This window comes from Penicillium oxalicum, chromosome IV (genome assembly GCF_001723175.1).
Source record: "Penicillium oxalicum strain HP7-1 chromosome IV, whole genome shotgun sequence".
NCBI classification, from domain to species: domain Eukaryota; kingdom Fungi; phylum Ascomycota; class Eurotiomycetes; order Eurotiales; family Aspergillaceae; genus Penicillium; species Penicillium oxalicum.
Genome location: NC_064653.1, coordinates 909,149 through 935,299, shown reverse-complemented (window position 1 = coordinate 935,299; position 26,151 = coordinate 909,149). Strand labels below are relative to the sequence as shown.

Here is a 26,151-nt window from a genome sequence, read left to right as displayed (position 1 = left end):
AAAGGTAATGAAATGATGTGGCCGGGTGGCGGGTCGGGCGAGAGACAAGAGAAAAAGAGAGAGAGGGATTGGGGGCAGGAGTGAGGGAAATGTTGAGATGCTGAAAGAGAGCTGCCCCTTATCTAAGACCAAGCATCCGTTTGGAGTTCTCATACACCACGTAGCTGATGGACACTGCCGGTGCCACCTTGAGAAGGTTGGGCGTCAGACCCTTGTAGAACCCGCGAAGGCCCTCGGCTTTGTAAGTCTTTCGAGCGACATCGGTGATGCTGGAGTACGTCGTCGGATGCAGGTCTGTGCCCTGCGCTTGAAGCCGGGTTCGCATCACGTTCAGAGGATACACAACAGAGGCACTGAAACCACCACTAATCGCGCCGATTGTGCCGGTGAAAAAGTTGCTCAGTGTCACGTCATCTTCATGACAATGATCGAGGCAGGCCTGTCGGGTAACGAGGGCTCGTTTCAGATACTCGAAGGTGGATAGGTCGATCGCCGCGTACGGGAACATTCCAACAAGGCCTAGGGGCAGGCCGCGGAAGAACCCAAAGATACCGTTGGCAGCGACGACTTTTTGCGCCGTGGCAAAGATGAGCTTGTTTCCTCTTAAGCCACCCTCGATAGTGGAGCATTGCATGCGGCTAGAGAGCACGGCGTCAGTAAACAAAAGGTCAAGATGCACCTGCGATCAAGGGGGTTTACTCACAACTTCAATGTGTCAACCGGGTAAACAAAGCACCTGAAAGAAGTTTCGTGTTAGGAAGCTGCGCGCCAGAGATCATGTTATACATTGGGGTCCTCATACTGGGCTACCATTCCACCAATACCACCCGATAAAAACTGAGACGTGGGTCTGAGTTTTTTGGGATCGTTGTGGCCTTCCAGTCGGGCAAATGCTTGTTTTGAAGACTAATCTCATTTGTTAGAATAAGAGTCCCAAACACGTGCGAAACAACAAACATCGACCGAAACATACCTCATAGGCGCCAAATTTGATAGCAGATTCAGGCATAACCTTCAGCACATTCAGTCCGTTCCCTAATATGCCGAGATCAGATGGCCCTTGCGCGGGACGAGGGAACAAACGGAACACGGGGAATAAGGGGGCAACAAGAGAGCTACTCACCAGCAAATAAGCTTCGAATTCCACCAGCTCGCCAAAGTTCCTTCAGGGCACCAAGCAGTGTTTTGGATGCATTTCCTGCCGCCGCCAGTGGCGCGCCATCCTTTGCCGCACGAACCGTCGACTCTTTGCTCCCCGTTTGAGCGATCAGGTAAACTTTGAGACGGTCTAACGGTGCAGTTGCAGTTCTCGAAACAACCCCTGCAATACCGCCTGCGATAAAGTAGCCTAGTTGAGGAGTGTTCTCGGTCAACTTGCGTTCATAGTAGCGAAATGACATCCACATGGCGACGGTCTTAGGGATGGGCAGCCATTCCATCTCGAAATCGCCATCCAATGATGACAAGTCGTTGTCAGAGGCAGAGAGTAGACTCGATACTGAGCCGGTGGTGAGGGTGGTTTGTGCGAATGCGGATGGAAGCAGAGAGGCCAGCGCTGGCAGAGAGAGGATATTGTACAAGACGCGCTGGAGGACAAGGAGGTAAGAATTAGGAAATTTTTGATCTGTACCTAAACCCTGCAGATCATTGATGTGGACATCTCCTTCCGGGTTTAGATTGCCCGTTGCTGTGTAATATGATAGAACGGCGCGCAAGTCGGACGTGGAGTGAAGCGGAAGGAAGAGCAAAAAGTCCCTAGAGTGAGAGCAAAGGTGGAAATGTTTGATCAGCTGACGTCGTTCTTGATTGTTTGCCATCCTTTTTGGCAACATCAATCTGTCACGGAAGGTAGGTGGGAGGGGAATGAGTTTGACAAACCTCCATTCGGCGTAGGAAAGGACTCCATCCTCATTCTTATCAATCTCGGCAAAAAACTCATCGAGCTTCGCGCTAGACACGATGACTCCCGACCCTGCAAAGGCACTTCGCAGCTCCTCCTTGTCGATCACTCCATTATTGTTGCGATCAATATGCTGGAACATCTGCCAAAGGCCCGTTTCGGTATTGTTGATAAACTTTCGGAATTCTTGAGAAGCAGGTCAACCTCAGGTCACGGCACAGGGGGAAGGGGGGGGGGAGAGGAGGCCAACGGAGCCAGAGAACAAGGCTTGCTTCGAGCACTTACCATTGTAATCTATCTGGCCATCGCGGTTGATGTCGACATCACGCAAAAAGGTGCGCAGCAGGTCATCTGCATTTTTCAGAGCTAGCGGCATTGCGACCACGTCAGTCGGGCGCTCTCGGTACAAGACTCGGTCAAACGCGGAGAGATCACTCACGATGGTCAATCTTCTTCAAACCCTTCTTGAGACCATTCAAGTCGACGTGGCCCTCTTTGCGCGTGTCCAAACTTTCCCAGAGGCGAGCGACTCGTTCTTCGCGCTCATCTTTGGACTCGCCGGGTGCCATGTTCGGAGGAAAATTGTTATGGCATCATTCAAGGGAGCTTGACCAGACTCTCCGAGCCAGAAGTACGAGATGGGAGATAGGACTTCCGAGGCAACGGAGTCTCGCGATTCAAGGTCGAGGTCATACACGGGAGTATAAATCGGTGGGGCTTCAAGGTCTGCCTGTCAACAAAGGATCAATGAATAATGCGTAGCCGGTGATTGCTGGGTCTTGGACTGGAGACCAACACGCTTGACGCCATCGCCGGGCGACCGGCCACGGGACCAGGGCTGGGCCCTACTATACCTATTTGGGTGGCGGACTCTGGCCTTATCAGAGCTGCGCTGGGCCAGATGGTTCAAGATCTATAGTTAGACGGTGATACGAAGGCATTGTCTGGTCGCCTTGGTCCATGAGCTTACAGCATTTTCCTTTCTACAGCTCCCCGCGTGGGTGATTTCCGTGATGGCTGCCAACTACTGGGCTTCGACGCAACGCCGCCATTGGCTCTTCACTCGAGAGAAACTAGCTGAAGCTCGGGACAGGCTTCGTGATCAAGATAAAGCTGCGCATTCTCAATTTCCGCTGCCGGACCAGCGACTGCTGAATATCTATTTCAATCAACGTAAGGGTCACTCTCCGTCGACAGCAAGAAGTCATGGGTTGATTTGAGGATAGAATTGATCAAGCTGGGCAAGCGCATGTCCACCCGTCAACAAGCGATAGCCACCGCTCAGGTGTATCTGAAACGATTCTACACCAAGAATGAGATTCGTCACACCAACCCTTACCTGGTCATGACCACGGCATTTTACCTGGCCTGTAAAATGGAGGAGTGTCCCCAACATATTCGCTTCGTCGTGGGAGAGGCTCGCGGTCTGTATCCTGGTACGTTCCACTGGTCTAATTGTTCACCAGGTCCTTATATGCACAGATCTCCTGCGAGAAAAGGGCACCCCCCCCCCCCCTTTCCAGTTACTGATTTCGGAAACAGAATTCATTACACCAGATGTGGCGAAGCTAGGTGAATGCGAGTTTGCATTAATCTCCGAAATGAGTTCTCAACTCATCGTCCATCATCCATATCGAACCCTGTCAGAGCTTCAGGCCGAGTTGGCCCTCAGCTCGGATGAAGTGGCGCTTGCATGGTCGGTCATCAATGATCACTACCTGACAGATCTGCCTTTACTTCATCCTCCGCACATTATTGCAGTCATGGCAATCATCGTCGCCGTGGTCTTCAAGCCTTCCCACCCTGGCAACTTTGGCAACTCGGCCCAGTCCGCCTTGGCCGGAGTGATGAGAGACGGTGGAGGCATGGGAATGCTTGCAGCCTTGTCCGATAAATCTGGAGCCGGACCCCCTCGTATTCAGAATCTTGTCCAATGGCTCGCCGAGAGTGAAATCGATATCAAAGCTGTCATCGAGTGCACGCAAGAGCTCCTCTCCTTGTACGAGGTGTGGGAGCAGTACAACGAAAAGCACTGCAAAGAGCTCATTGGGCGCATGGTTCGGGGCAAGAATTTGGATAAATGATGGAACCACTCATGAGGCCTTGAATTTTTATTTTTTCTGATAGGCATCATCTTGATGCATCCAAGGAAAGACTCTGGTGGGACAAGCTTATTCTAGCAGGGGAAGCTTCCGGATTCATCATGATTTGAGGACTCGGGACTTGAAGCGGTGTTTCCTGGCGTCATTGACGGTGATTTTTGCGAGCAAGTACAGCGACTTTTAACGATTTACGAACAATGAACTCTGTATTTCTTTTCTCGATCTTCTTCAGAAGGGTACCTCATTGGATATACCGATCTCAATGAGCATATAGACCGGTGGCCATGAAAGCTACGTATGGAGCACTTTCGGTACCTAACATTCAGTGCACGTTCCCCGGGCCAGCCTAGATATTACTGCAGTACATCGTACGCTTGGCACCAGACTTGTCTTGAAGCAAGAGAGCGCCGTCCTCTCGTCAAATCCTTGAAAATTTTGTACAGATGACAATCCGTCCATGACAGACCTACATGCTACCCCACTCTGGTATACTTGAAGGATCACCCGTTTCGTTCACCACTCTCGCCTCAAAACGGAAGTCCATGATGGTCTTCCAAGTCAATTCGCTAATTGGATCATATCCGCGGAAGAGACGAGAGGTGCCTAAGACCGCAAGAAGCCGGGGAAATAAGAGACATACCGTAAACTGGAAAGCTCAGCCCCCGAGACCAATTGGAAACAACGTTCCTCCACTGCCATGCCGACAGTAGATGATCGGCGTTTAAATCATGCGCTTTCGATCCGTTCTGGCATGGTGGGCGTCTGATTCGAAACCACCCTAACCCCCCTCCGTATGCGCGCAGCCACGATACATACTGTAGCTGGGTCCTGCTGGTCTCTTACGTGGCAAATTTCGTGCTGGGGTATTCTTGAGGCACCAATGGCATGGAGTGACTTTCTGGCTCGACCAGTGCGTATGTATATCTGACGTGAAGTACAGCAAATTCATAAATGACATATTGGTAGACGTAGAGGTTGGTTAATCGCCCGTAGTACTGTGTCACCCACCAGGTCTATCCAGTTCATGGCCACATGGTCCCGTCTAAGCGGGAGTGGAGTGGAGAGACTGGAAGATGATCGATCGGCTATGTGGTGGTCGGGGGTGCGTGGTTAGGTACTCTCGATTCCTAGGTACTATTACAATAATCAAGCTCTTGTGTATTGATCCCCATGAATATTTCAATTTAATTCTTTGATCGTATCAAATTTCTTGAAAATCCTTTAGCATCTGCCCCCGCCGCAGCTACATTAACCTTGCCATTCATGATACACGCCATCAACTCTCAACGGAGGAGATGGTGGTGTGTTCCGCCCGAATATATATTCGGGCTCCTGCGTGGACGGATTCCTCGACTGACACCTCCGATTGTCTTCCTCGTGCCGGGAGCAGGCTAAGATATAACCGATCACTTCCATTCAGCCCGACGAGACCATATAGGTTTGAGCCAAGTTGCAAAAATTTGCTGGAAGTCTGTTTTGACCATCAATTGAGCGACTCAATAGTTTTCGATACAAAGTTTAGAAATCCACAACAGCTCCAAAGAAGCGGTGAAAACATCAAGAACCTTTCAGTCTCAAGGCCCTACCGCAGGTACACATTTCGGTACTTTATGGCGTCGACGCACCGTGGAAGTACTCGGTACCTGACACGATCATTTCCCCGCAGGGCCGCCTGGGGAGCAAGGACCACCTGCAATTCTAGAGATAACTTCAGGTACGACAGCGGATGTACGTTGCGAGTCCTGTTGTAGTACGTGAGCACCTACAATGGTATGTTGACCGCATCAATGTAGTTCATCTAGATGCTAGAGGCTCACAGGAATAAGTGAGGATTGATTCAAATCAGATCTGGAAGTGACTAGTGTTTCACAGGGCAGCATTTGAGCAGTCGGACACTCTTGTAGGTAATTACAGTATAGACATGAGTGTACGATTGATGTCCTTGGTCTTGCGCATAGTACAGTAAGCGTCGACGCCATTTGTAGGTACCTGATAGGCGATAACTTCAAACTAGTAGGTCGTCTCTCTCACCATTTTGGGACTGTGCACCTGGCGCATGTCGACCTAGATATTCGAGACCGAGATAAATAAGGTGAGAGGAGAGGCACGAGGAGGCGACGGCAGCAGCAGATGAAAATTAATCCCTACATAACTATCTTCAAGCGCTAGGCTAAGTTGGGCGAGGTGCTGGAATGGCCGCCCAACTCGCGGTATCAGGTGGCAGATCGGTGCTGCTGGATCAACTCGAGTCGACTGAGGATCAACTTTCGGCAGGGGCGCATGAAGTCAAGGAATACATATTTCAGGTCCTTTTGACCCCTACTAAAGTATATAGATAAGTAGGACTCAAGTACGTCCGTTGTACACAATCCAATACTACATTTAGTCTTACATTACCTGTCCACAATGCAGGCAGCGGCGACTCGGGAATGGAGCAACTAGGGGTAGGCGGCAAAACATGGGGAAGGGCCGCCCCTGAATGAGAAGAAAGGCGTTGGATCTGGTAGGAGGTACCTCGCGAGAAAGTCTCGTCCCTTAGACCGTCAAGGAAGGAGATGGTACAGTGAGCAACACACGTGTGACTCAGACCAGTCGTGGTGGGGAGAAGATATCGGGCCACTACAAGCATCTCCTCGAGAAAGGCGACCTTGTCTCGTGACACCTACCCAGACACAAGGTACCGGAACAGATCAGTCACCCTGCTCCGGCCCGCCCGGATAGGGTAGCCGGACACCTCCCAAGTCGGCCGATTTGGGGGGGGAAGAAGGTAGGGCATGTAAACTGCTTAGTGCGCCAGGCACGCGGGGACATTCCGATATGCAATGCTAATCAGATAGAGAATCACCACTTGGACGCTCCAGTTCAAACTACATGATGGACGGAGGGAGCTCATCGCACCACCGTATTGTTTGCAAGTGTGACCACCCAGGAAAAGTGACATCTCCTTGGGTGCTGATGCACGAGTCATCTCCATGCCGGATATCGTAATGATAGACCTTGCCGCTCTAGGGCGAGCGTCAGACCGAACGGTGCCAATCACGAGGAGGGGGAGCCGGAGAGGGCCCAACCACCCGGCACATCTGCACGCTCAGGGACGATGGGGTGGTTAGTGTGGCTCCCTTGAATAATGATTCTCCAATTTCTCACTCTGCACTGCCCTGGCCACAGGTGAGTGAAAGCCGGGACTGTCCTGCCCTGGTCTCTCAAGGATCGTGGAGAATGCGGGAACATGGCACTGGAAGAATGTCCTTGCGATCCTCTTTCCCTCGGGCTGCCCAGATCGAGCAATACCTGCAGCCGCGAGGGAAAGCCGAGCCATCGAACAGTCGAGAACAACCAGGACCGAACTTTGAGGCAAGATATGAAGGGACTACCGTAGACTCGTGTTCTTTGGCCCTTTCTCAGCCCTGGGGACTGGGCTCGGGCCCGGGGGGAAATTCCTAAAGCTTACAAGGGACAGGCTGCGAATAATCATGTTCGCTCGAGACAGTCGAGAGCTGGATCCGAGCTAATTAGGGGAGGGGCTACCGCTACCGTACTCAGTAAATGACTGTGTGACGCCCCTGTTGATGGAGGAAAATCACAATCATTATTGTCCTTGGGACCGATGCGACCCCCCCCCCCGCTGGAAGGGGCATGACATTGTGTGACTGTGGACCTCTTCCGGTTGAGGCATAGCTGGGCACATTTCCGCGTAGCGCTGGGATGCGTTACTGAGCCGGCGAGGGTCTGGTCACTCTGGTGTGTGACTCTGATGACCGTGAGTGGAGCTGGCATTTCCGATCCTGTGGAATTGCAGACTTGCGACAATCGAGCATAGTCGCCCTGTGTGCCATCGAAGGAGAGATTACCATGATGACCGCATGAAGACTAGACACAAGAGGCAAAGAGAATGATGAGCATGATGATTGAAGGCAAAAGGATCGTCACAATCGACTCGGACCAGCTGCTAGCTGCTTCTTCTTCGCCAGGGACAGTTGAAGAAGGGGGAAAAAAGGAATATACAGTACTGTACAGTAAGATTCCAAAGTCCGTAACGTGGCCGCAGTGCTTGTCCGTCGAAAGAAGACCTCAAGATACTGTATCAGTGTATGTATGCAGTCATTTGTGGTCCTGGAGTACAATACGATACAGGGCACAGATCCATCGTCATTTAATCACAAAAACAGCAACGGCAGCCGCAACGATACAAACAACAACAATCACAACATCGAGCGGAATGGTATCATGGTACAATCGTGATGGGGAGTTCGAGTGTCGTACTGTCACTGAGCGGGCCCCTGGTTCGTCCTCGTTCCGCCTCTCGGGGGTGAGATTTCCCCTGCGTGTTTCGGCACAGTTACATTACAATACAGCACCGACCATTGAGAACCAACGAGCGTTGAGTTCGGCTGGATCTGCTACTAGGCTGAATTCGGCTTAGTGGAGTTGAGCGTCGACGACGTCACGAACCAGTGAGTAACCGCCCAGGGGAGCGGCATTCAGCAGTGGATCGTCAGAGCTCCACTGTACAAAGGTCCATTGGTTCATACTGCAATTCCTTTGCCACTGGCGGTGGTCAAGTGGGCTTTGGTTGGTGCGTGACCCTTCGCTAGCGTTGCGAAGAGCCATCCGGCGAGGATGATGACGGTAAAATACTGTCTTGAAATAATCTGCATTTTGGGCTCTCCGCCAGGGAGCAGCTGGGCTGCCACTGGTGGTCTCACGGTGCTTTCAGGGAGACCGCCGGAGCCGTTCCTCGCCATGACCATACATGACAGTACCGCACTCCCTCAGCCCCAAAACACACCCCTCTTTTTCCTTCGCCTCCCTCCCACAGACCGTCCCTCCACGCCAATTTGAACGCTTCCTCGAATCTTCTTCCGTTACATATCTTCCCCTGCTCACCAGTACAGTGTCGTCCTCTCTGCTTTCCATCTACCTTTCGTCTTCCCCGTGCTTTCGCCATTCCCCTCGATATCGACTTTCTCTTCCTTCAACAACCTTTCCCATTTCTTCATAACTCGGGTGCTGGATTCTCCCTCGATCTTTCACCATGTCCGCCTTCCTGTACACCCACCAACTCCAACAGCAACACCACCACCATCATCAGCACCAGCAGCAACAGCCTCACCACTCTGCGCATGCCGGTCAAATGCACAACAGTAACGGCAACAACAACCATCACGGCCGGACCCGTCGAGGCCCCAAAATGGCCCAGCAAAATGCCCAGCGTCAATTCCGTGGCGTCAAGAGCATGCGGGAACTTGCGGAAGCCCCAGCGGTGACGGCCTTCCGGGCGAGATTCGAGGCCGGTCGCTCTTTTGATCTCGATGACGATATGGAGTTCTGCCCAAATCTTCTGACCGATGAAGATGTACGTTGCACCCTCCATAGATCTGCCATTGCTTCCCGATTGCTGCCTGCGCTTTGAGGTTCGGCAGTGGGAATGGACTTGTTCGCTGTCCAAAAAGCGATGTCTTCACTTTGACTGAGCGTCATTGTTCCAGTGGGATTGGCGTGCATTCCAATAAACTCGAGCTGACTTGATTTGCAGTTGCACTCAATCCACTCCGCCTCGTCCGATCGCTCGTCGTTGTCTAGCGGATCTCCCGATACTTCGCCTCTGCAGCATCAGATCCAGCCCGTGCAGCAGGTCACACCAGCCATCTCCCTCTCCCCCGCAGCTGCCAATTCGTTTGTCCACAGTAGCTTGGCTGCCAATCCCAGCCATGTTAATTTCCACCAGCCTACTGCCAATCGGACCCGCAAGGTTATTCCCATCGTCAACCCCAGCACGGGAATGACCATGACCAGCCCCCCCTCGTCCATCTCCCCTGCGATGATGCAAAATGCTCAACGCCGGTGGTAAACGAGATGAGACCGGGTCCTTTTGCTGGTTGAAAGGAGTTTGCTTGCAAGCCCCTGTCCTTGCCCTCGCGGCACATGTTTTTGGCACGTCACAACGAATATGCATCATCGCGCGGGTCCCTTTTATCGCAGGTCATAATATTTCTCTTTCTTTTACCGTCTGACACGACTATTGCATCCTCTCTCTCCTTACTCTCGACATGATATCTTCTTCCTTTCCGTGGACGCGTCCCCGGCTTGAACGGCTCGGCGGGATCTCCCTTTTTTCCACGAAAAAAAATTTCCTTGTCAAAAACATTTGAAAATTTTCTCGACGAAAATCCGGCGACTGTACATATTACACCCCACGCCGCCGATCACGACCAAATTCGCTCTATGCCTACCTTTTTTGCGATGCTTTCAGCTACTTGCGAGCGACGGCGCCCATTTCTGCAGTTTCTTGAAACTCCATTTGCATTATCACTTTTTCATACTCCAACGATATCTGCGGTCTCTCGGGAGGGACTTGAATTTCTGTTCTGGGACCTGCCTTCCTTGTTTGCCTCGGTTTGGGGGACGCTCCCGCCGATGATGTTTAGACCGTGCAGTGACCTGCTTCTTGACGCATCTGTCGCATTGGGAACCTGGCGTTTTTTTTTGGCACTTTGACAGGGCTGGGAAAAAGGACTGGATCGCTTGCGAGTGACCTTTTACCCCAGCTCGCCCCGGTTGATTTCTATTTTCTGTTCTCCATCTATGCGTTATGACCTCCATGGATGGTCTCCTTGTCTGGTCTTTTTGAGGATTTGCTTTTGCTCATGGTGGGGTTGGCTTTCCAAGTGTCTTTTCTTGTTTTGTTTTTTTACACCCAGGATCTAGAGGCGGAAACGACAAACGTCTGCATTGCTTGGGCTCTGTTGAACTATTTTTTGGGTTTTGATCTTCCTTTTGGCACCATCGGAATTGGTTTTACGTTACACCTTTTATCTTGATTACTCCATCAGTCTCCCTTCATTTCCTGATCCTCTTCACTGTCATTTTTCTTGGCCTGTACATCGGTTTTTAACGGAATGGGTTGATATGCGGATACTCATTGCCGCCTTGCCATGGGGTGCAGTGGCTGGCTGGGGGGGTCGGTTTGGTTGTGCAGCGAAACCATGGGACGCGGAGTTGTTTTTCTATGTTTTTTAAGGTTGAAACTCGATATCCTGGGGGTCTTTCGCGTGCTGTGCGATAGATCATATTGCGTTGAAAATGATTATCCTCATGCTCTTGTCTTTGATTACAATTCATTCTGCTACCATTGTCATATCAAGTCTTCTCCTTCACCCACTGGTCTGCTGCGGTGAGTGATGCTTCCGTATTCCTTGCCTGTGCCAGTGCATTTCCATGCTCCTCACAAGCGCGCGGGACTCGCGCTACGAGCATGTCTGGCGTGTTGGATTGGTCAACGGTCTGTCACCTTCCAATCGTTGCTGTCTGACCTCCGTGTTCCAGCTCGATTCGAACGTCTCGGTCGAATTTCTGTGTGGTACGCTCTCGAGATCGGAATCTCAAGATCTTCCTCTGCGCTGTCATGCACTGATTCCCCTGCGTCACCGGCTCAGGAGAAGTGGTCTCATGATGTCATTACTCCTTGGGCTACCATGTGGGCACCCTGAGCAGCTGTAGTCATCGGGATCTCGCACAGTTGTCACGATGCTCCTGGCAAAATCATCGCCGAGTTGTCGGCAGAGACGACAGGCTGCACGATCAATGAAAGTAGATTTCTGACCCGATCATGCTCGATCAATTCTTATGTCCTAGTCTCTTCAGAGCCTGCGGCCGTGTAGACCTTTCATCGACATCAGCCGAGAGTCGCTGGGCCGGATTCTGGTCCGTCCGAGACCAACCTGAAGTGTCCGTGACGTCACTCGCTGGCCGGGTCATCAAGAGGGGCCGGGTTGGAAAGGCAGACACGAGCACTCAAACGAGGAGCCAACGAGCAAGGCAGAGTTCCTTCTTGGAGCTCTATGACGGTCATCTGTTTATAACTCCGAGCTCCCCACGAATTATAAAGTTATCGCTCGCATTTCACCTGTAACAAGAATCCTCCCCCGCAATTGATTGCCCATCCCGGTAGGTGTCACCAGATGACTGCTGCTGCTGGCGTCCAGATTTTTGCCCCTCGTCACTCTCTTACTGACCCGTCGAATTTCCAATCCAGAAGAACCGACCCTTGAGAACCTTTTTTTTCTCTCCTCCACAGTCTCGTTGATCCCACCCAACCATCGCCATCATGTCTTTCCTCACCTCGCTCCGAGCTAGCTCCCGCCGCGTGGCGCCCATGAGCTACACCATTCCCGGCGTCTCGACTCTGCACACGTCTGCTGCACGATTCAGCCTCAAGGAAAGCGACAAGAGTGAGTATCAATCCCAATTCCATCCCAGACCTAAGCCATTGGTTTGTCACTCGGCGCACACCTGTAGCCCTCGATCGACGATCGAGCGAGTTTCTTTCATGCAGTTCATCTCTGACATGCCCAATCCTTCGCGTAGCAGACCGGGACGGCCTGGCCAACCATTACGAGGCCAAGAAGGAGCAGCAATTGAAGGATCAGAAAGCAGGCAAGGCGAGCTGGAACTCCGATGTTGCCAGCAACAGCGAGGAACAGGTTCGTTTGGATCCCTCCTTTGTGCGTCGATCGGGATTCTCGAGATTTTGATTATTAACCATCTTCTATCGTCGTCCGTGCGGAATAGATCAAGGCAGACCGGGGTGAACTCGATGCCTCTGAAAAGTCCTTCCAGGAACTACAGCAGAAGACCAAGAACATTCCTCAGCAGAAATAAGCATTCACTCTTTCCCCCCATCCCCTTCAGAGAGAGGAGGGTGGTCACCTTGAAGATGCATGCCCTTCCTTCCTTTTCTTTTCTTTTTCGTTGATAGGAGTTTCGAGGGAGAGAGATCTTACGATGTTGTATGTGGACACTTTGTCGGCGTTGGAGATTTTGGAATGTATTCCTCAGAGCCTGTCGACTCGAGCGAGTTGATCACCAATTGCATGTATAATCTCACATCGTCAGCCTTGCGCAATTGAAAGTTATCCTTTTTTCACCCTCTCAAGTAAACAGCGACGCATCTTCTACGGAGTCCAAGAACGGGGCGTGGTGTTCCGGCGCAGGTGACTGCAGTCGTGGGTCAGCACGACCTACCACAACTGTCGGTAGCGGGCTAGGTTGGTTGAGAGAAGAGGAAGGAGAGCCGGTCACAAACGTGAATCATGAGACTTGAGCAAAGATAAGATGACAGAAATAGTCTATTGGAAAGAAAAAACAATCCTCCAAACGCCCGCTCGCAGGTATATATCTTGATATTCGTAGAATTCACAGTCGCTCCTCGGACCAACTGAAAGCGTCCAAGCAGTCCGCGTCGCCGTTATTTCAGAATCACAATCAAAATCACCAGGATGATGATCAACCCAACAATGGTCATCATGCTCCAGTTATCTCCTGCCTTTCGGCGAATCCTGTCCAGCCGTCGCCGCGCTCCATCTAGTCGGGTCTGATGACGCTCCACGTCCCCGTCCAAGCCATCCAGCAGTGCGACGTGGCCATCCAACTCGTCCCCAATCTGAATGCTCAACTGATGCTGGCGTCCGATTGACTCGCCCAGCCGGTCCAGATGATCATCCTGCTCGCGCATCACGCGGTCATGGTGTTGATAGATCTGCTCGTTGGTCATACCGGACTGATCCACAGTGGGCGGGGAGGGCTCGTCGCGGTACGGGCGGAAAAGTTGTTGCCGATTGCGATCGTCCTCGTCGTCAATCTCGTCTTGCACGGCCGCGGCAGCCGCCGAATTATTCATGAATCGCACCGATTTCGACGGCGGATGCTGTGGGACCGGCTGTTTGAGATCGGGCGAGGCTTGGGTGGAGGGTTCAGCAGACGAGCCACCCCCTTCACCGTGGAATTGGGCGGAGAGTTCTTGAAATTGATCGCGCAGAGGGGCTAGTTGGTCTTTCAAGGCGGCAGCGCCTGCGCTGTCGTTGGATTCAGCTAGCCGGATCTGCTCGGCTTCAACGGCTTGGATGCCTGTTTGCAGGGACTCGAGGGATCGGGAGATTTCTCCATCCTGTGCGTTGGGCTCCAAGTCGAGCGAGATAGCGCGCTCCCGCTCCAGGAGGGAGAGCTTGATATGATCCGCTAGAAGATAGAGCTGGGAGGGGTTCGTCATGGTGGTGTCAGGTCAGGGACGGTGGGCTGAAAGAGGCGAAGATGAGACCGGAGGTGAGGGTTTGGCGGGTGGTGGAATGTCTCTCCGTATGGCTTTGACCGTACGTGCAGTCTGTAGTGTAGGATTGCGAATGGTTGCAATTCGACAATGAACGAGGTTACTTTGTGTGTGATATCAGCTCCAACCGTGGCCAGTCTGTTTTCAGCCCCCAAGTCAAGTCCAGGCAGTCGTCAAGAACGAGTTGCTCAGCAGAGACGGGCGGAGTTCTCCAACTTGCATACACCAGAAACGGCGGCACATGGTCACCAGTCCAGCCAAGTACAGGGTACTTGGTGCTGCAGCACTTGTAATATGCGACCGTCGGGTACCTCCACATCGGGCCAAGTAGAACTGCCGGACAGCGTCTCCGCCCGCTTGCCGCCCACGCTGTTCCTCCCCCTCAGCATATGGATGTACCTGCCTTGTTGCTCTTCTCAATCACTTTCAGTCAGTGTCACCCTGATCATCTTGCAGCCCACAACGTGTAAAGGCTGAGTGACTCTGAAAGAGCGAGATTATTTAAGTCGTCATTGCACTCCTGAACATCATTTGGCGGGCTTGATCTGCGACCTCGGTATTCAAGTCCCCGCACAAGGCATGCTTTGGGGTCCCGCCGCAGTCACAAGCTGACGGCCGGTCGTCCGAGCATCCGTTCACCTGCGACGAAAACCGCGCGTTACCTCGTCTTCTCAACACTAAATATCCTTCCGCATGGGATTTTTGTCACGGCAAAACTGTCACCAAGTCTCAAGATGGATATCAAGAGTTTCTTGGAAATGGAGGCCGCCTCTACCCTGGAGGAACCACTCGACCTCCGCACCCTCGATTACGTCTCCAGTTATGATTCCCACCTGATGTGTCCCATCTGCCATTGCCCGTTTGTGCAACCCGTACGATTACACTGCGACCACGTCTTTTGTCAAAAATGTCTTGCCTCTACGATCATCACCTTCCGCTCCGCCGACACGGACGAGTTCTCGTGTCCCTCCTGTCGGACACCAACAAGCCAAATATCGACCAGTGTACCCCGTTTGCTGGTAAACATGTGTGATGAGATACAAGTCCGGTGTCCTTGGGCGGAAGCGGGATGCGAAGAGGTTGTGCCACGAGGCCATGTGAAGTCGCATGTGGAGAAATATTGTGGCTATCGGATGGTTCTTTGTCCCGACGAATCATGTGGGAAAACGATTCGGCAAAAAGACCTTCAGTCAGACGGACGCTGTGTGCATGGTTATCGCCGCTGCGAGCGCTGTGGGGAAGATGTGGTGGAACAAGAATTTGCCGACCATGACAAAGAGCTTTGTCCCAGTCTGGAGGCAACGTGCAATGCCTGCGGAACGACAATGGTACGGCGATCATTGGCAAAACACATGGACACATGCCCGGAGGTACTCATATCCTGCGCAGCCGCGCAGTATGGATGCGCGGTCAAAGTACGGCGGGTGGATGTTGCAACGCATGAAACACAATGTCCACTGGTCTCCATTAGTCCATACCTGGAGGCGCAGAACACGCGGCTCAATTCGCTAGAGATGACCATGCGACATCTCCAACAACGCAATGAGATATTCGAGGATGGCATGGCAAATATCCGCGCTTCGCTCCTCGAGTCTGCGCGATTGGGCAATAGCGGGAGACTTGCTCAAAATGGGGACCGAGACCAAGCCCGCACCGACGCAGACGAGTCCGCCGAATTTGCCAGTGCATTTTCCTCCCATACAACACAATATCTCCTCTCCCTTCACGAGTCCCTTCGTGAAGAAGTCACTCAGATGTCGCACGCTCTCACAGATCTCGACGCTCGTGCTAGTATGACGATTATGAATGAGTGCCTTCGCATCAAGGAAGACATGGCCCATACAAATACCGCGCTGAACAGTGTGCGGATGCAGGTGCAGTGGCTCATGAACCCCCGGCTTCACAATGGAACCCGAAACAACGTGATGCGTGCCAACACTACCAGTAACGACACCACGAGGACATCATTGACTTCGACCTCGGTCCCGGGCCCGAGTAGCAACGGTGCATCCAATTCCCTGGGTGCTCTTCGACCTCGGCGACCCAGCGACAGTGGACGCGAGGGCACCAAGTTGTGAGGGAGAGAGGCAGAATCATAGGATTCTCTGATAAATAGACAGCGTGGCATTTTGGGGTTCTCTTTCTTTCTTTCTCTTTTTGGAGGGCCTCGGATTTGGGAGGAGTTTGTGAATGATACCTTTTTTTGATCCTCTGTTGCTAAACGATGCTTGCACAGACAGGCTGGCCTGTCCTGATGAGAGAATGACCGCAGGCTTTTCAACCAGGGGCAGTGGCAGGAGTCGCTCGTCCTTTGAGCAGAATTAGACTACTTAATATATGGGTTGGTGAATGTGCAATTTTTGAATTACCCTCTCGCATTCATGTCTATTCGACTATGCATGCAAGATCTGTTATAGTATGCTTGCCATTGTTGATGATGGCGGCTGATGAAAATGGTCATCGGTCTAGATTCTTTACAGCGGTGCTGAATGCTCTACTTAGTAGTAGTTTGAAGTCAACACCCACCTACTCTCTCAAAAGGCACGAATGCCTGATGGTGGACTAGTAACATGGTCTTTCAACGTTCAGCAACGGAAAGTGGGAAATCGTTGTAAGTCTTGTTTTTTAAAAGTGTCACCACTATAATCTCTAATTGACATCATAATCTTCTATCTCAGGCAACTTGGAAGCCTGTGGTTGAGCTGAATTCAAAGACAAATCAAGGCTGTTGTTGCATCGTGAGTTTGTGCGCTCGGTGCTTTTTCAATCGCAGAAACTCCCTTGGAAGATGTTCACCCACACAGAGACGAATTTTAAAGTCTAGTTCCTGAAGAATTCTTGAAATGAACAGATACGGATCCAAAAAAGACCATTTCTTCCACGATCTGTAGGCTTTCCATAGAGTATGATGATGATGTGTATACCCATTTTTCAAAGGTACTCCAAACGTCCCACGGCAGGATCACCCACCCCAACAAACGACTATCTTCTTTGCGCCCGCGCAAGCCGTCGCTTCTCCGACCTTCTCCGTCGCCTTGATTCAATACGCGCAGTGGATGGGTCTGAGGCCCTCTGCGTCTTCACGGCAGACGTGATACGTTGGGCGTAGATCCGGGCCCGATTTCCACACTTCAAGCGGGCGAGCCAGGCAGCCGCATTGTTTACATGAACCATGTAATCGCGAGCTGGTATAGAGCAGACATAGACCCAGACATCCCCCGAGCCTCTGACTTGGACCGCGTGAACTCTCGGCGCGGTGGCTGCCAGAGAGGGATTTCCGCTACTTTCCAAGGCAGCTCTGATGTCTTGAACAATAGGCGAAGCATCTTTGGAAGCCCAGTTTTGGTAGGGAGGACATGAGCAGACCCAGTGGATTCTGAAGGTGAATGGTAACTCATGGGCCCGGTTCGGAACTCGAGGCGGTGGTGGCATCACCGTTTCGTCTACATACGCCTGAAATCCGGGAAGTGAAAGATCACTGAGCCAGTCCATTTTGGACGCCAGGAGGGTCGACCGATCTTCTGCGGTCCGCACATGCAGCTCAGCCGTGAACTTCTTGGCCATGACTTTGATTGAGATGGAATTGACATTGAAGTCATCACATACGTCTTGAATGAGGGCTTTCAGATCCATCGTTTCAGGGCGAGGGAAGGCAACGCAATTTTTCCATTTGATACAAATCAGATGTTTGGTGGGATCCGATTCTGGGAGGTCGGACAGCATCGCAGCCCATAATGTTAGATCAGGCGGCCATTGCTCAGCTGGCGTCGTGGAACCAGTCGACTGGCTGGGTGGCTGATCACGATCTCGAGAGTATTGGGGAATCCACGTTGCGATACCTTGCGGTCGGTCTGAAAAGTCGGACGCTGTGTCCATATCAGAGTTGTCGTCCTCAGCGTCATCGTTATTCTCACTGCTGCTTCCGCTGTCATTGTCACGATTGCCAACGCCGTTCATATCTTTGGATTGTACATCCGCCATCTCATGGTCGTTTGAACTCGCTGGCTCAGCATCCTTGCCATTTTCATCGCTGTCGTCTTCTGCAGTGCTGCTTCTCACCACTGGCTCCACATCCGTCATCCGGTTTTCTTCCCCGTTTCCTGGATCTTTATTACCGTCTCTGCTGCTACTTTCGCCGTCTTTGTCACAGTCACTGGAACTTGCGATCTCGACCGACTGTGTCTTTGAAGGAGGATGGGCCTCTTGATCCTGGTAGTTGCGGTGCTCGGTATCAAACACTTCACTCTCAGTTTCAGAGAGCTCGCTTTCAGTGTCAGACATGCCGTCCTCTGTATCAGGCACATTTTCATGGCTTCCATGGGCATCTTCAGCACAGGCCATGGTGGAACTTATCGGATTGACAGGACCCGATTTATGGCTGGACTCTGCTGATTTGGTGTTCACGGTCACCGGCATGGTCTCCCGTCGATCGTCGTCACGAAGATCTGTAGAATTGATAGAACTGGGCTCTTCTGGAGAACGCGTTGCACCAGAAGACGACGCTGGAGGCGAATTTGGAAATTCTTGTCTATTCAGGCTGCTCTCTTTGTGTGAGGCTGGATTGGATTCCAAAGCATCCATCTCAACGTCATCCTCGACATCAGAGACAATCCTATTGCCACAACGTGATGCATCATCAGATATCTCACTGCCAGAGCCATCGTTTTCAGGAGAGAGATCCTTTTGGTTGGCTCCATGCTGAGCCTGGTCTCTGTGAAACTCAGGTGGGACCGAGGATGGTTCCAAATCCAAGGCTGTTTGCTTTACGCGCATGTCACTGGTACATGTGCTCTTGACTGCATCTCCATTGTCCTCTGCATCATCGACATCAATACAGATAACTTCCGGTGATACGACCGTCTGGCTTGAGTTCTCTGCACTTTCCACCTTTGGGCCCACAATCTGCGGGGTGGTCGTAATTCTAGAAGCAGAGAAACCACTGTCAAGGCTGAGGCGTTGATAAACCTTCCACATCACACTCTCTGATAGACGAGCAAAAGATGCAACATCCATTGTGTTGACTGTGGTCTCAGGATGTTGCACTGCGTATCGAACGATATCTTGACAGGCGATGAGATGCTCACGGACCAAGGTCCTCAGATCCTCGCCATTTGTGGCTGCGCCTTCGTGGACTGCCGGCCACGGAGGCGCCATGATCAGGGTGAGATGTTCACAATGATACAATTGTTTTGCTTTTGTGAGCTGGCTCACTTTGAAATTGTCGATGGCGTTTGTCTTGGTTCAAACGTGTGAACAGGAAGTGTGAAAGAACGCGTTTTGTCTAGAGTGTGGAAGGAAAGAACCCACAGTCATGCTGCCTCCTAACTTTAAATAGGAGATTCAAGGTGCAGGCAACCATCTTCTCTCTCTACCACAAATTCAGCAAGCAAACATTATCCTCCATGAGGCTGTTGTATCTACTTGGCCGATTCTCATTGATGTTCATTTTTCCCATATCAATGAGGGGTCTCATGGAGCCTAAGGAAAGTCCAGTGAAGGAGGCAAATCGAAGCCCCTTTTCAGATTAACCAGTCAGTGTAATGTATCACATTTCCTCATTGGGTTTTTCCTCTTAGAGGCAACATTGCCCTACGAACATATCGATGACAAACAGTCTTGATCCGTCGAGGAAGCACAGTGACTGATGCACGTCTGGTAAGACGTCCTGGCCTAGCAGTCCCCAGATGCGCATCTTCGCTGCTGGTTTGCTGTTCTGTCGGCACTTCGCCATGCGCAGCACGGGTGGTCAATCTTAATGAAGGGGAGACATCATCTGTTGCTGTATGCAGCAATGAAAGAGGCTCTGAACCTGATTCTGGTCGGATCGTAGTTGCCTCGCTGTTGGAGTCGTCCGTCGAAGGGGGTGTGGGCTGTAGCGGTCTATTCACACGAGCCGACACACGCGTCAGCGGTACCGATTCAGCATCTTCAAATTTCTCAGAGATACGCTGCAAAGCCGCTGTAATACGATCATTGGCAATTTGTTCCTCGGTCAACATCACTGGCGGGGTCATGGTCGAGGCCTCATTGGGGTCTTTGTCGGGTTGAGTTATTGCGAGCTCTATCGGTGGTGATCGACTGAGTTCTGGTACGTCGTCCTCTGGAAGCTCGTGGATTGTCCGCACACGATGCATTCGATGCGTAAGGCTGGTGTGCTCGTTGTCACTTTCAGATTCTTCATGATATTCATAGTATTCGTCTTCCGTCTCCTCTTCCTCTGAAGAGGCGCACCAGTCGGGATCTTCGTTCTCGTCATCAGGACCAGCGGTGAACAGATCATCAATGTCTCTTTTCAGCTCTCTCTCCCGGCACTTGCTCTCCTCGGTGGTGAGAGTGGGCTGCAGGTTCAACGTCCGCGTCTTCTTGACTCTCCTCTGCTGCGTCGAGCGGCTCTTCAGCGCCGCAATGGCTGTATTCGTATCCAGATGCTGCCGACCCATTTGGTGCAGGTGTAGGCTGCGCACTGCCCTATAGGCCTGCGACACCAGATCGATCATGTACTCCGAGCGGACAGTCTCTTCAGGGCATTGAGTCGCATGGCTATAGACCTGAGCGCAATGCTTTTCGAATATCTCGGCAAACTGAAAGACGTCATTGAATTTGGTGTTGACAAAAGAAGGCTGTGGCCATGCTGAATCCATGATGGATGAAGAGCCACTATTACTCCAACTATGCAGAAGAAGATAGCTAGCTACTTTCAACGCGCGGGTCTCGGGCCCTTCTAAGTAGTGCGTGAAGGTCGGCAAGGGGCGCCATTTTCGCGTCAGCCGTGAGTTATGTAGGCGTCAGGAATCTCCAAGGGGCCTCTCCTAACCGCTCACCCCTCAGCAAATTGGACCTTTCAAGGTTGCAGAATAGAAGGGAGGCAGGCAAGAGACAGAGAGAAAGAAAAAGAAGGAATCAGAGTTGATCTTTTTTGCCATTGAAGCATCCTGCGAAATTCCCTCATGATCGCTGGAAGGGGTACCAGAACAGGGCCTGGATAGGATAAAGAAGATCAATTCCAATTAGGTTCTGCCTGGCTGGTCACAGTTCTTCTCCTTTGGTGCCGTGACAAATGCTTTAAAGCCAAAAAAATACCGTTCGCCTGTAGCCAGTAGTCAAATCACACTATTGAAATTGATTCCTCTCGTTCGACTCAGGGGTCTGAGCCCGATGGATCTACTGCCGAACTCTTCAACGTGGATGGGGACCCTTCGCTGTCTTCGGGTAAGTCACTGCGTCGTTTAATGGAATTGGAAGGGCGAGCCTCCTGCGACCTAGGCAAAACTTGTTACTCAAAATCAAAAGGGATCTGACTATCTACCGGTCACTTAGTTTCTCGGGTTGTAGATCCAGTTCTTGAGGGTTGACTTTGCATCCTGGGATGTTATTCTGCTGGTTTGGAGGGCCTCGGCCCGTCCGTGCAGTGGTCCCATCTAACCCCTGGACAACTTTAGCCCTGCAACTTCAAGTCATATGAACAATTCTGCTAGGCATGAAGCTGTGAAACGCCTGCAAAATCAAAAGTGCTGCACTTCTTGGTACTATACCCCCTACTTGTTCTTCTTGCTCCGGTCAATCAGTGAGATCAATGGACAAAGGATCATCGCAGGTCTGCAAAATCCCGAAGCTTGCGCCCACCAGCTAGTTGGAGTATCGTCTTGGTCGCCTAACCCAAGATTGGATAGTTGGGGACTACGATGGAAGGATTGAAGGGATTGCTACTGTCCCTCACAAGTCAAGAGAGACCAACCGCGTCATTGCAGGCGCCAGGTCCGTGATTGGCCACAAGGAATACGAATAGGTAAGTTGCCGATTATGTGGACACATTGAAACAGACAAGGTCTTGGAAGCACGTTGATTATCCGACTACCTCAGAGACCCGAAACGCTATGTTCTCGATAGGTTCAACAATCAGATAGCTGTAGCTGTATCAGCGTTCAGAGGCGGTAGATACGACGAATCTCAATAGTGATATCCACCTTGCCCAGAACCCTGCTGTCCGGGGTAATATGAGGGCGGATACTGCGAGGACGACGGATACTGCGTTGAAGGTGGATATTGTTGCGGAGGCTGAGGCTGATATTGTGAGTTGTCCGGCCCACTTTGCTCATCTCCCACTTCTCTTCGAGAACCCTGAGAAAAGCCACCGGGCAGGAAATTGGAGAAGGTATTCTCTAGTTTATTCAGATTCGACATGCCCGGAATGGGCAGTTTGGACAATGCATCCCACGGCATACCAGACGAACCTTGTCCCTGTGTACCTGAGGGTGGATGGTGCTGAGATTGGGATGACGAGAAGAGAGACTGAATACCGCCGAGTGAGAAGCCGTGTCCCTGGCCCTGGGCCTGGCCGTGGGCCTGGCCATGACCGTGTGCTTGACCGTGCGCTGTGCCACCCAGTGCAGCAAAGCCGCCCTGGCTTCCGCCGTGGGTGTGAGGGACACCACCAGTGTTCCGACCGGCTCGAACGCCCTCGGAACTCAAAATGTCATTGAGGTGCGCACCCCGGTCCTCACGGGACTGAACCCAGTTGCCGACAGCCTCGAACATCGTCCGATGAGCTTCGTTGTGCATGTCTCGCAGTACGGGATGGTGGAAGACGCGCATGCAATCCTCCAAGACCTCGTGCTCGGGCACATCAATGTGCTGCCAAGCATACAGCACCCGAGGAGCGACGTACTTGAGAATAGCTGAACCGACCAATCCGGCTGGTTCATTCAGGATATTGGCAAAGTGATCCTTTGAGAGAAGCGAATGAGTGGGATCGGTGCAGTGAGGATCGGTCCACGGCTCGTATTGATGCTTGCCCGAGGCGCTGATCACGCCAGACGATCCAGTCTGCAATGACTTGGAAGCGGCGTTGATGAGCGGACGAATGAATGGCGCAAGCAGCGACATGATAAACAATGTTAGAGTCTCGGTGATCTTGTCAATGATCGACTCCAGCCCAGGAATTTTTTCGATGATAGCGCTCAATCTACGCACGACCTTGTCGCGGAAAGCCAGGATTGGATAGATCTTGTCCACTGTCTCCTGCGGGTTGAAATCCGCTAGGCCGCCTCCAGATGTGGCACCGCCGGTGGAGGGCTGAGTGGGATTTGGCGCTCGACTCTGACCAAACTCGTTGGACTGCACGTAGCCAGCCTGGAAACCACGGGAGCGATTGCTCATCTCCTGGGCATCGGACCGTTGCTTCAGCTGTTCGGCCTCCACCACCAACTCTCGAGTGCCGGGGACTTTGCCCAAAAGCCCAGTTAGCATATTGAGGGAGTTGCTGGACTGAGCGTTGTTCTCCGCATCGCCAAGGGCCAGATCCATCTCATTCACCTCAGACTGGGTAAAATGATCGGTGGCCTCGCCCAAAACCGAGTGGAAAAAATCGACCATTCCAAAGGTCCCTGTTACCAAGGGGAACACCCGGTGCCCACGCACATTACATTGTGTGGCACTACCGGTATGGGGGAAGACGTTGTGGAACCCCATCTCGCGCAGAGCAAGCTCAATGTAGTTCGAATGAGCCGCAAAATCTTCAAGGGTATGGAGTCCTTGGCCTAAGCATCGAAGAGCCTCACACAGATCCTCTTCCCTGCCCTTGTGACCACCACCGTTGGTATACATGCGCCCGTAGTGAATACTGCGACTCAGGCTGAACTTGACAAAAGCAGTGCTGGTCGCCCAGTCACCACGCTCGTTGGCGATATAGTTCTTCATGCCCGTCTCCGGATCGATGTCGAGTTCGACTTGTCGGATCGGACCCCGCAGGCGTTGGTCGAACTGACGTGCATCTTCGTTGTCGGCGTAGTCTTTGGGGTTACTAAAATGAACGACAATCAATATGACAGCTCGGTCAAGACCAAGGAGGGCATAATTTACTCGATATGTTCCTCTGGGCGGTAGACACCTAAGCGCTCGGCGGTCACTTCAAATTCCCCAGTGGCGTAGCCAAACGTCAGAAAAGAAAGGATCCACACGAGAACGCGAATGGTGTCGGCGGGCAGGTTTTTGAGGGTTCCGACATCCATTGCTTGTGAGCTGCGTTCGGTTGATCAGTGATCGGCCGGGGAAAAAGATCCGCCAAATGCCAAGATGTACGACGCAGACTTTACTCACTAGTCGCGCAACCAATTTCCAAAATATACTCGCTTGATCATAGTAGACGTCCACTTGTGGCCGTGAATGAATGCGATCGTTTTGAGCATATCCTCAATGTCGCCATGTCGCCAGTTCTTGCCCTCGATGGCCGAGATGGACGCGATATCTAGAATCGGTTAGAGAAGTCTTTTCAAGGTCATGATTCAGGCCGGACTCACTGCCGGCTCCAAATGCGTGAACCTGCGGGAGCAGCAACAGCAATAGACAAAGTATCAGGGCCGGCGAGCCCACACGGAGGAGGGGCATGGCGAGACGGAACACGCGTATTTGAGATTTCTGGATGATTGAATCTTTTCGTTGAGCGTATTGAACTGGAAGAGAATGGCAGCGCTTGTCAAAATCTGAAAAGGTGCGAAGATACGAGCGTGGGGCAGTGCTTGGCCGAACCCGAGCTGTCTCAGCCCCCTCCGCCTTAACTCGCTCCGCATGACGCTCTTGGCTCTGGGCGGAAGTCGTAATCGCGATGACGTCGGGTCTATTTATGGCAGTGCGGCTCTACAGAGGCTGTGCAGGGATCAGTGTATTGAGCCATTCGTCTTCTGTAGTATATACGACCTGGTATCTCTATTTGTGATCTCCATGCCAAAGGCTATCTAAAGGATTCACTTGCAACACTTTACTCCCAGCTAAATTCAAGTGCACCTGGCATGATTTTATCGGAGCCCAAATGCAAATTTCAACCCGTTCGTCGTGTACTTCAGGATGACCAGTCTATCAACAAACAATTCGGGCAGAAAATCCCGTAGGCGCTAGAAGAGGGGCATTCCGCCCTCGGGAGCGGGAGATTTCGCGATCTAAAGACCACGTGATCAGAAATTGAAATCTCGGTGTGATGCTTGACCGCGATCACGTGAGCCCTGGTAGTCACTCGCCATGGGCATACATGTTTCGTTGTACGGAGGGTTTTCAATGCAAGTCCTGGTTTCAAAGAGATTTGTAAGAGGAGTACCCTTATTTATTTGAATCAAGGTACCATGAGGAACAAGTCATAGTAAATGGAACATTTTTGACGGCGCTCATAACGAAGTCCCCACCGATCGAATCGTGCCGCGCCGCGGATAGCTAGGGACCTGGGGGTGAAGTGAGTACCTTGCGAGCAATCACCCCTTCCTATCGAGCCTTTGGCCAATGATGGCAGCAGAAGCCCTGAGATGGGGCTCCAACATTGACGTTCGACACATTAATAATGTGTGCTTCGTCAACCTTAATCCAACTGCTTTCCCGGTCATACAGCGACACCAGCGTGGGTTGACTTGGAATGACAGTCGGAAATCCCAGCAAGTGACCTGGAAGACGAGGATCAGCTAAGCCCGTCCTTTAGAGTCGCGAAATAAACCACAGAAAACGAAGAGGCACTCTTGGTTCTCGTTCAAAGATTTTCTCACTTGGAGAGTATCAGACTGACTTAAGATGCATGTTTTCCGCACGACCACCACCTGTGCCACGCCCAAATCGAGGATGACGACGATCGGTCTCTTACAGGGCTTGAGTAAGGGTGGACTTGCAATCTTCGTTCACTAAAACGAACGATGCTCGGCGTGGATTATCATTCAAAACACTCACTGGGAAATGGCAGGAAAACATACAGGCCAGACTACATCTGGTGCCTGCGCAATTCTCAACCCGCTAGTGATTTGATCGCGCCTCCCATTCCAAGGGCTTTTGGCCACACCGCTTAAGTTGTCACCAACTGGTCGGGTCAACCTACAGAGGTGGAACCGTGACAATGTCAATGTCCAGCCCATTGGAAGGGTTCAGGACCATTCTTCCAGCGCAACTGGACGAACCTCGTTTTCTCGATGGGAAACTTGAGCTAGCTTTGTCAGCAGTTGATGGCAATCGCTCAACATGTTGGCCAAGGTAAAGTTGATCTGGACCGATGACTAGGAATTCTCGGAGGGTATTTA

General features: G+C 51.8%; 9 protein-coding genes across 9 annotated transcripts; 4 read left to right on the top strand and 5 right to left on the bottom strand.

Moving 5' to 3' along the window:
- Window positions 1-118: 118 nt before the first annotated feature.
- POX_d05107 (putative mitochondrial carrier) lies at window positions 119-2,469 on the bottom strand (the record flags this gene model as incomplete). The annotated part of the gene is made up of 8 exons (XM_050113959.1): window positions 119-638; window positions 704-736; window positions 803-906; window positions 974-1,035; window positions 1,124-1,755; window positions 1,879-2,086; window positions 2,186-2,251; window positions 2,340-2,469. 8 exons carry the CDS (start codon window positions 2,467-2,469, stop codon window positions 119-121), a joined length of 1,755 nt encoding a protein of 584 aa, XP_049968910.1.
- Window positions 2,470-2,913: 444 nt separating this feature from the next.
- On the top strand, window positions 2,914-3,984 carry POX_d05106 (RNA polymerase II holoenzyme cyclin-like subunit; the record flags this gene model as incomplete). Its single annotated transcript, XM_050113958.1, has 3 exons — window positions 2,914-3,073; window positions 3,127-3,336; window positions 3,383-3,984. 3 exons carry the CDS (start codon window positions 2,914-2,916, stop codon window positions 3,982-3,984), a joined length of 972 nt encoding a protein of 323 aa, XP_049968909.1.
- A 5,053-nt stretch (window positions 3,985-9,037) lies between these two features.
- Window positions 9,038-9,853, top strand: POX_d05105 (uncharacterized protein; the record flags this gene model as incomplete). Its single annotated transcript, XM_050113957.1, has 2 exons — window positions 9,038-9,358; window positions 9,539-9,853. The coding sequence occupies 2 exons, from the start codon at window positions 9,038-9,040 to the stop codon at window positions 9,851-9,853; spliced, it is 636 nt and encodes a 211-aa protein (XP_049968908.1).
- A 2,256-nt stretch (window positions 9,854-12,109) lies between these two features.
- On the top strand, window positions 12,110-12,663 carry POX_d05104 (uncharacterized protein; the record flags this gene model as incomplete). Its single annotated transcript, XM_050113956.1, has 3 exons — window positions 12,110-12,233; window positions 12,370-12,485; window positions 12,574-12,663. 3 exons carry the CDS (start codon window positions 12,110-12,112, stop codon window positions 12,661-12,663), a joined length of 330 nt encoding a protein of 109 aa, XP_049968907.1.
- Window positions 12,664-13,249: 586 nt separating this feature from the next.
- POX_d05103 (uncharacterized protein) lies at window positions 13,250-14,050 on the bottom strand (the record flags this gene model as incomplete). The annotated part of the gene is made up of 1 exon (XM_050113955.1): window positions 13,250-14,050. The coding sequence occupies one exon, from the start codon at window positions 14,048-14,050 to the stop codon at window positions 13,250-13,252; it is 801 nt and encodes a 266-aa protein (XP_049968906.1).
- A 791-nt stretch (window positions 14,051-14,841) lies between these two features.
- On the top strand, window positions 14,842-16,185 carry POX_d05102 (uncharacterized protein; the record flags this gene model as incomplete). The annotated part of the gene is made up of 1 exon (XM_050113954.1): window positions 14,842-16,185. One exon carries the CDS (start codon window positions 14,842-14,844, stop codon window positions 16,183-16,185), a length of 1,344 nt encoding a protein of 447 aa, XP_049968905.1.
- Window positions 16,186-17,089: 904 nt separating this feature from the next.
- On the bottom strand, window positions 17,090-19,261 carry POX_d05101 (uncharacterized protein; the record flags this gene model as incomplete). The annotated part of the gene is made up of 1 exon (XM_050113953.1): window positions 17,090-19,261. One exon carries the CDS (start codon window positions 19,259-19,261, stop codon window positions 17,090-17,092), a length of 2,172 nt encoding a protein of 723 aa, XP_049968904.1.
- A 401-nt stretch (window positions 19,262-19,662) lies between these two features.
- Window positions 19,663-20,748, bottom strand: POX_d05100 (uncharacterized protein; the record flags this gene model as incomplete). Its single annotated transcript, XM_050113952.1, has 1 exon — window positions 19,663-20,748. One exon carries the CDS (start codon window positions 20,746-20,748, stop codon window positions 19,663-19,665), a length of 1,086 nt encoding a protein of 361 aa, XP_049968903.1.
- Window positions 20,749-22,054: 1,306 nt separating this feature from the next.
- POX_d05099 (uncharacterized protein) lies at window positions 22,055-24,490 on the bottom strand (the record flags this gene model as incomplete). Its single annotated transcript, XM_050113951.1, has 4 exons — window positions 22,055-23,906; window positions 23,966-24,124; window positions 24,203-24,350; window positions 24,403-24,490. The coding sequence occupies 4 exons, from the start codon at window positions 24,488-24,490 to the stop codon at window positions 22,055-22,057; spliced, it is 2,247 nt and encodes a 748-aa protein (XP_049968902.1).
- Between the last annotated feature and the right edge of the window lie 1,661 nt (window positions 24,491-26,151).